This window comes from Cherax quadricarinatus, unplaced genomic scaffold (assembly GCF_038502225.1).
Source record: "Cherax quadricarinatus isolate ZL_2023a unplaced genomic scaffold, ASM3850222v1 Contig570, whole genome shotgun sequence".
NCBI classification, from domain to species: domain Eukaryota; kingdom Metazoa; phylum Arthropoda; class Malacostraca; order Decapoda; family Parastacidae; genus Cherax; species Cherax quadricarinatus.
In genome coordinates, this window is record NW_027195596.1 from 6,759 (window position 1) to 24,520 (window position 17,762).

A 17,762-nucleotide genomic window follows, 5' to 3' on the forward strand; every position below is an offset into this window, starting at 1 on the left:
ATACTATAAAGGAGATATACTCGGAATAAGGTAAAATTAGTTGTTTATATTTACATGCGTATTAGATAAAAAATAAAAAATCATTCTCTTCCCATTCTGTCGCTACATCCATTAGGCACCTTTTGGCTCTCTTCTTGAACTGGTTCATGCTATGACTGGCTTTGATATGTGCAGGCAGTCTGCTCCATTCCTTTATTGCTGTACAATAAAAGGTGTTTGAAGCCTGGCTACTGGCTGTGGGTGCTACAAAGTTGTGTTCTCTCCCTCTGATACTATGATTGCTTTGGTTCCCAACCTTGACAAAATTAGCAGCAAGATATTCTGGACACTGTTTGTGAGCAATTTTATAAACTTGATTTAACTTCAGTTGTTTTACTCTGTCTTCAACATTCAGCATATCCAATTGTTGCAATTCATCCTGGCCTACATGTTCCCTTGGTCCCAGACCCAGGATGAATCTTACCATTTTGTTACAGGTGATTTGCAGTCTTTCAGTTTTTTTGTCAAGGCAGAGTACCATGAAGTATAAGGGCTAGACATAGGGTCCTGTGAGCCTCAGTAGGTAGACAGTGTGCTTGTCTGTAGAGGAACTTCAGCCTGGCATTCACTTTCTTTACTACACTGTTCCTATCAATTCTCCTGGCATGCATGGGTCATAGGGGATTCCCAGATATTTTACTGAGGAAAGTGAACTGACAGGTTTCCCATTACACCGGACATTAAAATTATTTACCCTTCTCAGTTTATGTTTCATGCCAAAGAGCATGGCTTCCGTTTTCCCGAGGTGTAACGAGAGTTTGTTGTCTACTAACCATTTGCTGCAGAACTCTAGTGAAGTGAAGAAGTGAGAATGAAGCAAGAAGTGAGAGTGAAGCAAGAAGAAGTGAGAGTGAAGCAGCCACGTTAACACTCATATACTTGTCATATAAATGGTTCCAAATCCCACAAGCTGAAGAATGAGACACTTGTGGAACATCTGGGAATGTTTAGTGAGGAAATGTTTTGCCAGCCAGTGACTTCACTCCATCACCTGATATATGGAATAAACATGTTATAATGTTTATCATTATACGTATGTCAGGGTAGACAAACATCTTGAAGCTGTTATAATGTTTATCATGCTAGAGTACTTACTCTGAGTACATCAGGGTAGACAAACATCTTGGAGCCTTGACACCTCACTGTCAGGTTGGTGAAGTGCTGACACTTGTCTAAGACAAGCAAGTCATCAGGCTGCGTCTTCTTGTCGAGACGCTGGGCCTCCAGGTCTTCACGGTAGTCACGATGAATGTTTACCTGCGAAGACACCACCAGCCAGCGTCGGGATGTTCTGTTAACAAGACAATATAACAGTCTCAGCCATCCTCTACTGTATAATTTTCATGGCAGTTTATAAAATAATAAAAGGCAAGGAAACAAAGCAGACATAAAATGAAACATTTATGGAACATTTGGGTATCTTTATTGTGGAAAGATTTTGCCAACCAGGGCTTTCTTCAGTCCAATACAGAAAACAACAATAGAAGATGAAGAGGAGCTTGAGGTAATCAGTCCTTCAGTCTGGAGTTGATGTGTTCAGTCCATCTATCTTAATTAAAGTGCAACATATGTATGGAGAAGTGGCTTATATACTGCAGGCACAGTAAATAAAAAACAAATTAAAGAACAATGGTCATTAACAAAATCAAAAGCACAGAAAATGAAACACAAGAAGAGTGGTGTTTACCATGTGCTACTACTGACACACACGTCAATGCCTCAGCTGTAGAGAAAAACATAGACAACTTCTTGTACTGTGTGTTTTATTACCAACATGTGAGCCTCCTTGTAGTACACAGTCATGCATCACTTAACCCTTTGAGGGTCCAAGCCGTAGATCTATGCCTTGTCCACAGGGTCCAAGAATTTTCAAATTTTTTTTCTTTTGTTATTTTTCTTATGAAATGGTAGAGAATCTTTTTCCAAAGGTAATAAAACAAAAAGTACAAAATTTTATGAAAAACTGATGAAATTACGCTCTCGCAAATTTTGCTGCATCAGCAATATTTATGCGTCAGTGATTTTGCCTACTTTGACTCCTATTTTAGACTAATTACATTATTCCAATTGACCAAGTTCTTAGCTACTTTGCTAGTATCACTTCTACTTTATCGACTGAGCAAAAGAAACTGCCCAGTCAACTATTTCAACTACCCAATAAAGTGATCAGAAATTGGCAAATTTCACACAAAGTTCAAAATGTATTCCAATTTCAAAATAGGGCCCAGAATAAACAATGCAGGAATTCCTGGCACTAAAATAACATTTCCTCTGTTTATCAGTTATGTTTCCAGGCTTTACAGATGAATTCCATTTTGATTTTTTATTCACAAAAAGGATTTTTATTCACACCACAAAACAGAAGATTTACTGTTATGTAATATTGTAATAATTGTATAAATAATATCAGCACATTTGTGAACACATATTAGACCCACTAAATGACGTGTATTGGACATGTGACATCATATGTTTACTTTTGAACATTGGGAAAAATTGAACATTTCTGCTACTTTGAGCTCAATTTCATGCTATTTTCACTACTAAAACCTATCAAAATCATCTCTATTTCTGTAATATATCTTCCATTCTGTCAAATGAGACCAAGAATCCACAAATACAACCATAAAAACCATAAGAAATACACTGCAAAGTCGCTGTTTTAATCTAAAAACAGTCACAAATTTTTTTCTCATTACCTGGAGTTTACCTGGAGTTTACCTGGAGAGAGTTCCGGGGGTCAACGCCCCCGCGGCCTGGTCTGTGACCAGGCCTCCTGGTGGATCAGAGCCTGATCAACCAGGCTGTTGCTGCTGGCTGCACGCAAACCAACGTACGAGCCACAGCCCGGCTGATCAGGAACCGACTTTAGGTGCTTGTCCAGTGCCAGCTTGAAGACTGCCAGGGGTCTGTTGGTAATCCCCCTTATGTATGCTGGGAGGCAGTTGAACAGTCTCGGGCCCCTGACACTTATTGTATGGTCTCTTAACGTGCTAGTGACACCCCTGCTTTTCATTGGGGGGATGTTGCATCGTCTGCCAAGTCTTTTGCTTTCGTAGTGAGTGATTTCGTGTGCAAGTTCGGTACTAGTCCCTCTAGGATTTTCCAGGAGTATGTAATCATGTATTCATGTATCTCTCCTGCCTGCGTTCCAGGGAATACAGGTTTAGGAACCTCAAGCGCTCCCAGTAATTGAGGTGTTTTATCTCCGTTATGCGCGCCGTGAAGGTTCTCTGTACATTTTCTAGGTCAGCAATTTCACCTGCCTTGAAAGGTGCTGTTAGTGTGCAGCAATATTCCAGCCTAGATAGAACAAGTGACCTGAAGAGTGTCATCATGGGCTTGGCCTCCCTAGTTTTGAAGGTTTTCATTATCCATCCTGTCATTTTTCTAGCAGATGCGATTGATACAATGTTATGGTCCTTGAAGGTGAGATCCTCTGACATGATCACTCCCAGGTCTTTGACGTTGGTGTTTCGCTCTATTTTGTGGCCAGAATTTGTTTTGTACTTTGATGAAGATTTAATTTCCTCGTGTTTACCATATCTGAGTAATTGAAATTTCTCATCGTTGAACTTCATATTGTTTTCTGCAGCCCACTGAAAGATTTGGTTGATGTCCGCCTGGAGCCTTGCAGTGTCTGCAATGGAAGACACTGTCATGCAGATTCGGGTGTCATCTGCAAAGGAAGACACGGTGCTGTGGCTGACATCCTTGTCTATGTCGGATATGAGGATGAGGAACAAGATGGGAGCGAGTACTGTGCCTTGTGGAACAGAGCTTTTTCACCATAGCTGCCTCGGACTTTACTCTGTTGATGACTACTCTCTGTGTTGTTAGTGAGGAAATTATAGATCCATCGACCGACTTTTCCTGTTATTCCTTTAGCACGCATTTTGTGCGCTATTATGCCATGGTCACACTTGTCGAAGGCTTTTGCAAAGTCTGTATATATTACATCTGCATTCTTTTTGTCTTCTAGTGCATTTAGGACCTTGTCGTAGTGATCCAATAGTTGAGACAGACAGGAGCGACCTGTTCTAAACCCATGTTGCCCTGGGTTGTGTAACTGATGGGTTTCTAGATGGGTGGTGATCTTGCTTCTTAGGACCCTTTCAAAGATTTTTATGATATGTCTGTTGTTTTTGGGATGTTAGTGCTATTGGTCTGTAGTTCTTTGCTGTTGCTTTACTGCCCCCTTTGTGGAGTGGGGCTATGTCTGTTGTTTTTAGTAACTGTGAGACGACCCCCATGTCCATGCTCCCTCTCCATAGGATGGAAAAGGCTCGTGATAGGGGCTTCTTGCAGTTCTTGATGAACACGGAGTTCCATGAGTCTGGCCCTGGGGCAGAGTGCATGGGCACTGCATGCTGCAAGATTTGTTTTATATGGTGCACACTACCAATAGATCCATTCTCTCATATCTAGGCCAAAATTTACTGCTCACAGTGAGCCAATGGGCCACCACTGGCCCACACATCCATCACACCCTGGTCGATCTGGCGCCTGGTAAAAATATTTATCCAATTTCCTTTCTGAGACTTCTACACTTGTTCCAGCAGTGTTTCTGATATCTTCTGGAAAGATGCTGAATAGTTTGAAGCAATGGATACTAATACAATGTTCTCTTATTGTGCTCACTGCATGCCTGCTTTCTCACTTTTTTTTTTTTTTTGCACTTCCTCCCATATCTCTCACTCCAGTATATTGTTATGGTAGGTGTGCAGATTTGGGACAAAGCCCTTGAGTACTGTCCAGGTATATGTTATCATGAATCTCTCTCTCCTCCACTCCAGTGAGTACATATTCAAGACTTGAAGGTGTTCCCAGTAGTTTAAATGCTTCATTAGATCTATGTGGACCATAAATGATCTCTGTACCTGTTCCAGTTCTGATATATCTCCTTCCCTGAATAGGGCCACTAACACTGAATAATATTCTAAATGACAGAGCACAAGCAATCTGAAGTGTCACCATTGGCATTACTTCTTTCATTTCGAAAGTTCTCATTATCCACCTCATCATCTCCCTAGCTGTTATGACCTTAGTCTTATTGTGTTCTTTGAAAGAAAGACAATCTTCTTGAATTTTGTATAAAGTGTTCATTTTGCCTTCTTCATTATTTCCATATTTAAGCAGTTGGAACTTATCACCACTGAACATCATATTGTTCTCCACTGCCCACTGGAAAATCATACACATCTGTCTGTAGCAGGAAATATCATTAGGAAGTGATCATCTTGCTTCAGATGAGAAGAGTATTTGGTGATCATTACAGTGGTGATTGTGTAGTATACATGTTGTGATTTGGTATTTCAGTATTATTCGCCTGATGACAAACAAACAAAAGTGGACATATGGTGGTCTGTTGCTGGTCCTCATCTGGTACATATTGTATGCATTGAGCACTGATATGTCCACGAGATGGATAAAAATTTCATGTACCACTTGTAACTCTTACAGACACAATCAACAAACCCATTATTTATTATTATCACACCGGCCGATTCCCACCAAGGCAGGGTGGCCCGAAAAAGAAAAACTTTCACCATCATTCACTCCATCACTGTCTTGCCAGAAGGGTGCTTTACACTACAGTTTTTAAACTGCAACATTAACACCCCTCCTTCAGAGTGCAGGCACTGTACTTCCCATCTCCAGAACTCAAGTCCGGCCTGCCGGTTTCCCTGAATCCCTTCATAAATGTTACTTTGCTCACACTCCAACAGCACGTCAAGTATTAAAAACCATTTGTCTCCATTCACTCCTATCAAACACGCTCACGCATGCCTGCTGGAAGTCCAAGCCCCTCGCACACAAAACCTCCTTTACCCCCTCCCTCCAACCCTTCCTAGGCCGACCCCTACCCCGCCTTCCTTCCACTACAGACTGATACACTCTTGAAGTCATTCTGTTTCGCTCCCATTGTCCACCAAATACACACTGGCAGTGTAATTGATCACAGCAGTGGTTCTCAGAATGGGTTCATTGCTGCTTCTGTTCACTTTTCCTGTCTCTTTCATTTCATGGTGGTGGATCGACGTCAACAATGTTATATCATGTTTGTCATGACACCAAAATGCCATGATGTCACTGGCATGAAACACCTACACCTCAGTGGTACTAATACCTGCACTGAGCCTGGGTACATTTTATGTGATCCACACACTATATCACACATGTCTGTCATGTTTACACACATGACAGTCTACCTTTGGATCGACTCAAAGACTTGTCAGTGGCAAGGTTCACTGAACTTTTGTCTGAGATAGATAAAAAAATATCCTTGATCTTGTATGGCATGACATTCCTGTCAGACCTCGTCTTGTCTGAGAAGTGTAGCATACGTAACAGCAGGATAAATCTGTTGATGGGATGAGATCACTGAAGGTCAGAGTACAAATTAGGCAGTCAGTCAACCAGTATGATGAGTACTGTTCATATACACATGTGACATAAGCATTATTGTGGCAAACAAGAGATACATCTCAGACACAGCTGTGTCCTTCCAACAGTGTAGTTATGAGCGCAGTGAAACCATGGTATTTGTCATTGTGTACTGGAAGTATCTCTTGGTTTCCTTCACAATAATTTGTATAAAGGGTTCATCAAACATAGTTAAAAGAATTCAAGTTATGTGACATCATTCCTGAGAGTACAGTTGGCCTAGATTCTGTTTTGTGTGTTGTCAAATTGACTGAGACTGGGTCAAAATGTACATCCAACTCCCAATCCCAGATGTGGTCTGGTGGTGGTTGTTGGATATTAGCAGCTGGTTGTGGTGGTTGTGCTGGGGTGGTGGACGCAGCCATGGGTCAATGGGGCGTGGGGTGGTGGACGCAGCCATGGGTCAATGGGGCGTGGGGTGGTGGACGCAGCCATGGGTCAATGGGGGGTGGAGTGTATGACATGGTTCCCAGCCTGTGGAATCATTGGCCCCCAAAAGAGTCCTCAAGGAAAATGATAGATGTAAATTCAATCAATTTGAAGCTCCATGATGAAGTGGTTACAGCACTGTTCCTGCTACTCACTTGGAGCTATTAGTTCACTTTATGAGACTTTCACTGTAACTCTTCATTAGACCAAATAGATAAAGCAAAGGGTAAATAAATAATATTAACTTACACTGGTTTTCTTCCTATGGGAGAGTCCTGGTGGGCTGGATTATACACAGGGATTGAAACATCATAGCCCCGGCGGTAGGTGAGGGAAGAAAAGCCTCCACCAGCAACAATCACCTTGCCACGCTGCAAGCTGAGTGTGGTATCAAACACGGGTGCAGTTCCTGGCAACATGTTGAACACAAGGTGGTTCTCACCCTCTGACCAGCTGTGGAATATAACAAAATATTGCATCACATGGCTATATGGATGCTGTAGTTAATAAACTGTGTCAGTTTGTTACTTTAAAAAATAATATCACTAGGGAAAGGTTAACCCTTGAAGGGTCGACAGGCCCTCTCCCAGACTTGTTCTCAGGGTTGACAAATTTTCAAAAAAAGAAAAAATTATTTTTTCTTATGGAAAGATAGAGAATCTTTTCCCGATCATAATGACACCAAAAGTATAAAATTTGATGGAAAACTTATGGAATTATGCTCTCACGAAGTTAGCGGTCTCGACGATGTTTACGCATCGGCGATTTTGCCCACTTTGAGCCCTATTTTTGGCCAATTACAGTGTACTAGCCGACAAAAATCATAACTATTTTGCTAAAACTCCATTTTTTCTATCAAATGAGTACAAGAAACCACCCATTTACCAATTTCGACTATCCAATAAAGTGGTCAGAATTTAGCAATTTTGCCAATTTCACACAAATTTCAAAAGATGCCAATTTCCAAATTGGGTCCAGAATAAACAAGAAAGACATTCCTGGCACTAAAATAACATTTCCTCTGTTCATTTGTCACATCCCCATGCCTCTTTTACATTCTTATGCTTTCCACTCTAAATTTTTATTCTCACAAAAAATAGATTTATTGTTATGCAGACTACTGCATTAGTGTAGAAATGGTATAAATAATATTGGTGCACTTGTGAAAGAACATTAGACTCACCAGTTGACGTGTATTGGTCACGTAGCATGATTTGTTTACTTCTGAACTTTGGCAAAAATCGAAGAGTTATGCTACTTTGAGCTCAATTTCAAGGTACTTTTCATTGTAAAACCAATCTAAATTGTCTCAATTTCTGTAATGTGTCTTCCATTCTATAAAATGAGACCAGGAAAACTAGAATACCATCATAAATACCACACAAAAATACAGTGCAAAGTAGCTGTTTTAAACCAAAAACACTAACAGTTTTTTTTTTTCTCATTATGCACTGTGTGCTGCAGGATCTTTTTTATACTGCACACACTGACCACATAGACCTATTCTTTCATATGTAGGAATACCAGCTTTCTCTCACTAGATTTGAGGGCGCTAGAATTTAGGCGTATTAGTACGTCAAAAACCCTGAAAGGGTTAAACAGAGCAGTTTTTAACCAAATTTTTATATATGATGAAAATTTGACATTAGTCTAAAACACTTTATTTTTTGTATGACACAAGCCATTTCCCACCAAGTGGCCCAGAAAAAGAAAATACAAAGTATAAAAAATACAAATTTCAAATGACCCCCTGAAATGCAACATCCCTGCTCATCCTTCAGAAAGCAGTCACTGTACTACCCACCTCCACTCATCCTTCAGAAAGCAGTCATTGTACTTCCCACCTCCATTACTCCTTCAGAACTCCAGAATTCCTTCATAATGTTATCCTGCTGATACTCCAACAGCATGGAAAATTCTAAAAACTACATGTCTCTACTTACTCTGCTCTAATATGCCGACACAAGAATGGTGAAGGCTCAATTCCCCATCATTCAACAACCTTCACATCATCCCTCCAACCTTTACACCATCCTCCAACCCTCAGTGACTCTATCCCTCCAACCTTCACTCCATCCCTCCAACCTTCACACTATCCCTCCAACCTTCACACCATCCCTCCAACCTTCACACCATCCCTCTAACCTTCACACCATCCCTCCAGCCTTCACTCCATCCCTCCAACCTTCACACCATCCCTCTAACCTTCACACCATCCCTCCAACCTTCACACCATCCCTCCAGCCTTCACTCCATCCCTCCAATCCTTTCTGGAATGTTTCTTATACTTGTCAACATCTGATTGATACATCTCCTTGGAATACTTTTCAAGATCCTTCCTTTCTAAGTGACTTAACCATGTCAGCAACCATTCCTCTGCTCTGTGAATTATATCTTTCATACACGTACACTCTCTTCTGATTTGCGCGCTCCTTAACCCTTTGACTCTCCGTCATGTAGAACGTCACTGAGTAGTTCTACGTCATAAACTCAACTCACTCAGATAAGCCATGAGTAGTAAATTTTGGCCTAGATATGAGAGAATGGGTCTATGTGGTGAGTGTGCACAGTATAAAAAAAAAAACATGCACCTTGCTGTGCATGATGGGAAAACAAAATTGTGACAGTGTGTACGACTCAAAATAGCAACACTGAGGTGCTTCTGAAGATGATTTTTACAGTTTTATTGGCTGCTTCCTGGAATCATTTGATTGATTGGAAGACCTATTACTGAAATAAAGATGATTTTGATTGGTTTCAAGAATGGAAGCAGCTTGAAACTGAGTTCAGAATAGTGGAAATATTCAAGTTTTGTTGATATTCCAGAGGACAGTTAAGTCCACCTACAACCCACAGTTTGTTTTATGGGTTTTAATAGGTTTGATTCAATTGCTGGGACACTGTAAACTAAGAACAATCTGGGGGGGGGGTAATCTTGGGGGGGGGGGGTAAACTTGGGCAGTGAAAGTTTCATTTTGAGCATCTGGACAGTGAATGGGTTAAGAAAATAAAAGAAAACTTAGATGGGTATGTATACATTTACATCTACATGCATGTGTACAAGTAGATGTAGCAAGAATATATATATATTTTTTTCACATATCAGCTGTCTCCCACCGAGACAGGGTCACCCAAAAAAGACACTTTCACCATCATTCACACATAATCGCTGTCTTTGCAGAGGTGCCCAGATATGACAGTTCAGATATCACTCCAAACAGCCAATATCCCAAACCCTTCCTTTAACCCTTTTACTGTCGGTGCTGTAATATTACGGCTTGCAAGCCAGTGTTGGTGCTGTAATATTACACCAAAATTCTAGCGGCTTCCAATCTTACAGAAGAAAGCTGGTAGGCCTACATAAAAAAAAAATTCCTGCAACACACAGTGCATAATGAGAAAAAAAATCTCTGACTGTGTCTTTGGTTTAAAACAGTGAATTTGCAGTGTATTTTTGTATGGTATTTATGGGTGTATTCTTGTTTTCTTGGTCTCATTTGATAGAATGGAAGATATTTTACAGAAATAGAGATGATTTTGATTGGGTTCACGATGAAAAGTACCTTGAAATCGAGCTCAAAGTAGCAGAAATGTTCAATTTTTGCCGATGCTCAAGAGCAAACAAATGACGTCATCGTCCAATACGTGTCCAACTGGCCAGTCTAATACGCAGATGGGTTGACATTATTTATACAATTATTACAATAATGCAGTAGTCTGTATAACAGTAAATCTTCTATTTTTTGTGTGAATAAAAATTCAAAATGGAAAGCAAAAGCAATATAAGAGGGGCCTGGAGGCTTGGCTAATGAACAGAGAAAATGTTATTTTAATGCCAGGAATGTCTGCATTGTTTATTCTGGACCCTTTTTTGAAATTGGCATTTTTTGAAATTTGTGTGAAATTGGCCAAATTGTCAATTTCTAACCACTTTATTGGGCAGTTGATATCAGTAAATGGGCAGATTCTTGTACTCAGTCAATAGAACAAATGGAGTTCTAGTGAAATAGGCATGAGTTTAGTCGACTGGAACAATGGAACTGGCCCAAAAACAGGGCTCAAAGTGGGCAAAATCACCGATGCATAAACATCGCCGAGACTGCTAACTTTGCGAGAGCATAATTCCGTAAGTTTTCCATCAAATTTCGTACTTTTGGTGTCATTGCCATTGGGAAAAGATTCTCTATGATTTCACGAGAAAAAATCATTTTATTTTTTAAACTTTTCAACACTGAGAGCAAGTCTGTGAGCAGGGGTCTCGACAGTGAAAGGGTTAACCCTTTAAGTGTTGAGACCCCTGCTTGCAAAGTTGCTCACAGTATCGAAGAATTTAAAAGAAAAAATTCTTATGAAATAATAGAGAATTTTTTTCCAAAAGTAATGAAACCAAAAGTTTGAAATTTTATAAAAAAGAACTTATGGAATTACGCCCTCGTGAATTTAGCATCAGTGATTTTGCCCACCTTTAGCCATATTTTGGGCCAATTCCTTTGTTCCACTTGACAAAACTCATAACTCTTTCACTAGAACTCCTTTTATTTGTATCAGTTAAGTATAAGAAACTGCCCATTTACCTATTTCAACTACACAAAAAAATGATCAGAAATTACTAATCTGGCCAATTTCAAACAAAATTCAAGAAAGGCTAATTTCAAAATAGGGGCCAGAATGAACAATGCAGACATTCCTTGCACTAAAATAACATTTTCTATGTTCATTAGCCATGGCTCAAGGCACCTCTTATATTATGCATGTTATTCATTTTGAATTTTTATTCACACAAAATATCGATGATTTACTGTTATTCAGACTACAGTGGACCCCCGCATAACGATATTAATCCGTTCATGAGAGCTCATTGTTATGCGAAATTATCGTTACGCGAATGAATTTTCCCCATAAGAAATAATGGAAATCAAATTAATCCGTGCAAGACACCCAAAAGTATGAAAAAAATTTTTTTACCACATGAAATATACATTTTCCTACACACGAAGAGAAGGATACATGCACAATAGTAGAGTAGTACATGCACAGTATATATTGTGCATGTACTACTCTACTAAATGAAGAATAAATGACACTTATCTTTATTGAAGATGCAGCAATGACTGATGAGACACTGTGTCCTGGGAGTGCCTTTTCCTCCTGAGTACTGTAGGTCCTGTTTGGCATTTTCTTCCAGAACATGCCTTATCACACTGTGTATGCCACTACGACTCTTAAATCTCTCAAACCAACCTTTGCTGGCTTTAAATTCACCAATATGAGCACTAGTTCCAGGCGTTTTTCCCTGTTCACCTGGGTGTTTGTCGACTGGCGTGGGTTGCATCCTGGGAGACAAGATTAAGGACCCCAATGGAAATAAGTTAGACAGTCTTCGATGACACTGACTTTTTTGGGTTATCCTGGGTGGCTAACCCTCTGGGGTTAATTGTTTCTTGGTATTCTCAATAAGCCACACCAACAACGGTGCTACAGCAGCAGCAGCAGCTGACAGTGCTACAGCAGCAGCAGCTGACAGTGCTACAGCAGCAGCAGCAGCTGACAGTGCTACAGCAGCAGCAGCAGCAGCTGACAGTGCTACAGCAGCAGCAGCAGCAGCTGACAGTGCTACAGCAGCAGCAGCAGCAGCTGACAGTGCTACAGCAGCAGCTGACTGTGCTACAGCAGCAGCTGACAGTGCTACAGCAGCAGCAGACGATGCTACAGCAGCAGCAGCTGATGGTGGTACAGCAGCAGCAGCAGCAGCTGACAGTGCTACAGCAGCAGCAGCAGCTAACAGTGCAGCAGCAGCAGCAGCTGACAGTGCTACAGCAGCAGCAGACAATGCTACAGCAACAGCAGACGGTACTACAACAGCAGCAGCAGCTGACGGTGGTACAGCAGCAGCAGCTGATGGTGGTACAGCAGCAGCAGCAGCTGATGGTGCTACAGCAGCAGCAGCAGCTGACAGTGCTACAGCAGCAGCAGCAGCTGACAGTGCTACAGCAGCAGCAGCAGCTGACAGTGCAGCAGCAGCAGCAGCAGCTGATGGTGGTACAGCAGCAGCAGAAGCTGACAGTGCTACAGCAGCAGCAGCAGCTGACAGTGCTACAGCAGCAGCAGCATCAGCAGTTGACCATGGTACCACAGTATTTCGATAATATTTCTCACCCTTTTTACCACAGGGTTGGCACTAGAAGCTTTCTTGGGGCCCATGGTCACTTATTTTGCAGATAAAATCACCAAAAACACTGTAATAATACGAAATGTTACGATTGTATGCTTGGATGTTACCGCGGAGGCTGGCTTGTAAACAATGCCACTGGCGGAACATGTGAGGCTGACTCAGGCCGCACATTAGACGCGTCTCGGACGAATAGTGTTGAGCGGGTTTTTTAGCGGTATGCGAGGCAAAATCTTAGCGATAAAATGTATCGGTATGTGGATTTAACGTTATGTGATGCCAACAGTATGCGGGGGTCCACTGTACTGCATAATTGTAATAATTGTGTAAATAATATCAGCACATTTGTGAATGCATATTAAACCCACCAGATGATGCGTATTGGATACATGACGTGATTTCTTGAACAACAAAAACCAAACAGTTCTGCTACTATGAGCTAAATTTTAAGCTACTTTTAGTCGTAAACCATTCAAAATCACATCTATTTCTGAAATATATCTTCCATTCAATCAAACGAGACCAGGAAAACGAGAATACAACCATAAATACAATACAAAAATACACCGCAAAACCGCTGTTTTAATCCGTAAACGGTCCATACATATACGTGTATATATGTTCTTACCGCTAGTGCCCCAAACGTATATAAACATTTTATTTTTCCTGCCTTCAAATATGGCACGACTGGCCTGAGATGCCTTGTAAGCATAGAATGGGTCATAACAGTCAGTGTGCACTGTATTAAAAAAAACTGGGACCACTTAGTACCTTGTGGGAGCACCAGTTCAAATGAGCACCAGCCAGAGCAAACAGCATGGCAAACACCTGGGATTTACTGATTTCATGTAGTATTAACTCTCCCATTTTAAGAGGGAAGTGATTTTGACCCCGAGTTTAGTGGCTTTGAGGTGGATGTGGCCATAAGTGGTCGAGGAAATATTAAAAAACCTCGATAATAACCTATGCGCAACATTTGTGCAACACCCTTTCAGAATGTCTTACAACCTATGCCCAAAGTAAAGAGAAACAATTCTGGAACGTAATACGTGTTCAGCAGGCTGGCTGACTGGCTGATTGATTGGCTGGCTCGCTGGCTGGCTGGCTGGCTGGCTGGTTGGCTGGTTGGCTGGCTGGCTGGCTGGCTGGCTGGCTGGCCGGGCTGGCTGGCTGGCCGGTTGGCTGGCTGGCCGGCTGGCTGGCTGGCTGGCTGGCTGGCTGGCTGGCTGCTGGCAGCCTTGCTCTATTTGTTTGTCTATGTCTATCTCTGTCTCCCTGTCTCTGTGTTTGTCTGTCTCTGTCTATCTCTTTCTATCTGTCTCTCTCACAGGTACACATAAATACACCTACCATCCGACTTACGACCTGCTCGACATACGTCCACTCGACTTACGACTGTGCATCTGGCAGCTGGGCTGGGCCGGCTGATGCACACCACTGTACAATATTTGACAATACTCGCGGCGGCAATGTGTCATGTAGGCAGCATCAGTTTGAGAAACCCTGCCCTATCAGCAGCATCATACTGTATTAACTGTACTAACTGGACAGTAAATTTCACCATGGGCCCCTAAGATGAAGTCTGAATCTTGCACTGGAGATTGTGGCAAGAAAGGCTCTTACTCTCGAACTCTCTACAGTAGGGCCCCACTTATACAGCAGGTTAGGTTCCAGGCTACCGCCATAATGCGGAAACCGCTGTAAAGTGAAACACCCTTTTTTTCACTTATAAATGCATACAAACACTAGATAACAAGTTTACACTTACATATGTTAAGTTAGCAATAGAACCAGGCATCAAAAAACTTACTTTAGCATCCCAGAGCGATAAAATGTATATACAGTTTACTCATTACTTACCTTAAAATATTTGTAGTCTTAATGTAGGGTCAGGAGTAAGTAAATGAGATAAAACGAATAAATGAGAGAGAGAAAGAATGAGTGCATGAGAGAGGACAGGCGCCGAGTTATGTAAACAAACCAGGCGAACGTAAGTTTTGTAAACAAAAAAAGTGTACACGTCTGGTTTGTGTACAAGTTACATTGTGTACAAGTTGTCTCTACATTGATACGGTAGAATAAATAAAGAAGAACACTCCCATTCTCATGTAACATCATTTTGAGAAGAAATAACACTCTGAGTGAAGGCAATGGAAATAAGTCACTCTGACTTTTTTGGGTTATCCTGGGTTCTCTACACATATGTTGTTATGTATGATAATCTATGTAACTGTATTTGTGTATACCTGAATAAACTTACATACATACGAAAGGAATAATTTTCTACAGTTACCCCCAGTAACACATTTTCTCTTATGTTAGATTAGAGAAAATGTTATCCTTAGCATCACTTGTACAAGTAACCTGGCTACCACATCTCATATTTATGTTTATTTATTCTATTGTGGGGTGTATTTATCGTCTTTTTATGTCATGTATCGTGTTTATTATATAATTTTGAAAAAAATATCATGGATGGATTAATGAAAATGTGTATATTAACGTAATATACGACATTTAATGAGACTCGGTGATTATTGTTATTATTATTATTTCTAATATGGTGTCACTTGTGCAAGTCGTCTGCTACCACATCTCACATTTATGTTCATTTATTCTACTGTGGGGTGTATTTATCATATTTATATGTTATGCATCGTGTTTATTATATAATTTTGAAAAAATATCAATGATGGATTAATGAAAATGTGTATATTAACGTAATATACGACATTTAAATGAGACTTGATGATTATTATTATCATTACTAATATGACGTCTGGAGACACAAGACACTCTTACTGATTTTAATGTGTACCTGCATGCCAGCACAGTGTGTAAGTTTATTTAGGTACAGGTATACATAAGTATAATTATCAGAGTATATATAAAATATGAAATAACTTTTAAAAACACTTGAAATTTTGGAGTTTCCAGACAAAATGGAGAGACTTAGTGCTTACAGATCTCACAGAGAATGTAAACAAACTGGGTGGGACCCGGTGGCCGTATTAGAAAGTCAGGTGGGGGGAGCCGTATATCGAGTTTTGGTCATAATTTGACATGACCGTATTAGAGGAACACTGTAAAGCGAAACGCCGTAAAGCGGGGCCCTACTGTATTTGTTTTCACTGTTGCACATAAACCTGTATGTATCTGTCTGCCTGTATATGTGTCTGTATCTGTGTGTCTGTTTATCTGTAACGCTGTAAAGCGGGGCCCTACTGTATTTGTTTTCACTGTTGCACATAAACCTGTATGTATCTGTCTGCCTGTATATCTGTCTGTATCTGTGTGTGTCTGTTTATCTGTCTGTCTACTAGCATGTCTGTCTTTCTGTCTACCTGTGTGTCTTTCTGTCTACCTGTGTGTCTTTATGTCTACCTGTGTGCCTTTCTGTCTACCTGTGTCTGTCTTTCTGTCTACCTGTGTGTCTTTCTGTCTACCTGTGTCTGGCTATATGTCTACCTGTGTCTGGCTATATGTCTACCTGTGTCTGTCTGTGTCTACCTGTGTGTCTGTCTTTCTGTCTACCTGTGTGTCTGTCTTTGTCTGCTTGTCTGTCTCAAAGCCACTCATTAAGAGTGTACTTGGTCTTGAAGTTGCCATATTAATAATGATAATAACAATAATAATCACTGAGGTGCATTAAATGTGTATAAAATGTTAATATAGACATTTTGCTTAATCCATCTATGATTTTTTTTCAAAATTATATAATAAACATGCTACATAACATATAAATTAACAAATATGAGATGTTTTTCTGGTCGGCTTGACAGTGAACAGGAATCATTCGTGTCGGGGCTGGTAACAACAACAACAACAACAACAACGTTTGTTTACATAACTCGTGAACATTCTACATTCTCATTCTCTCTCTCATTTATTCATTTAATCTTGTTTACTCACCTCTCACTCTACATTAAAACTACAGATATTTTAAGGTAAGTAATGAGTGGACACGATTATTATATTATAGCTTAATAATATTAATATTAGTACATATGTATTATTGTAATAATAATGATTATTAATATTATTATTAATTTAGGGCACTGGAGCACAGATCCACTGTATAGCACTTTGTCTGGAATTTTTGGGTTATCCTAGGTAATTTATAATATGTATGATAATTTATAATATGTATGATAAGTCACTCTGTTTCGCTCCATTCTGTAGAGAGAATGGAGCGAAACAGAGTGACTTCAAGAGTGTATCAGTCTGCAGAGGAAGGAAGGCGGGGTAGGGGTAGGCCTAGGAAAGGTTGGAGGGAGGGGGTAAAGGAGGTTTTGTGTGCGAGGGGCTTGGACTTCCAGCAGGCATGCGTGAGCATGTTTGATAGGAGTGAATGAGACAAATGGTTTTTAATACTTGACGTGCTGTTGGAGTGTGAGCAAAGTAACATTTATGAAGGGGTTCAGGGAAACCGGCAGGCCGGACTTGAGTCCTGGAGATGGGAAGTACAGTGCCTGCACTCTGAAGGAGGGGTGTTAATGTTGCAGTTTAAAAACTGTAGTGTAAAGCACCCTTCTGGCAAGACAGTGATGGAGTGAATGATGGTGAAAGTTTTTCTTTTTTGGGCCACCCCGCCTTGGTGGGAATCGGCCAGTGTGATAATAATAATAAAAATGATAACTTGACTTATGTGTACCTGTGAGAGAGAGAGAGAGAGAGA

The 17,762-nt window shown here is 40.6% G+C and overlaps 1 protein-coding gene across 1 annotated transcript in view; it reads right to left on the minus strand.

Moving 5' to 3' along the window:
* Positions 1 to 1,110: 1,110 nt before the first annotated feature.
* LOC128695348 (exostosin-2) overlaps positions 1,111 to 17,762 on the minus strand; it is a gene marked incomplete at its 5' end in the record, with an annotated part of 141,995 nt that continues 125,343 nt past the window's right edge. Inside the window, 2 exons of the mRNA XM_070080535.1 lie at positions 1,111 to 1,330; positions 7,165 to 7,368. Coding sequence (XP_069936636.1) covers positions 1,117 to 1,330; positions 7,165 to 7,368 — 418 coding nt within the window. The remainder of the gene's footprint in view (positions 1,331 to 7,164; positions 7,369 to 17,762) is intronic.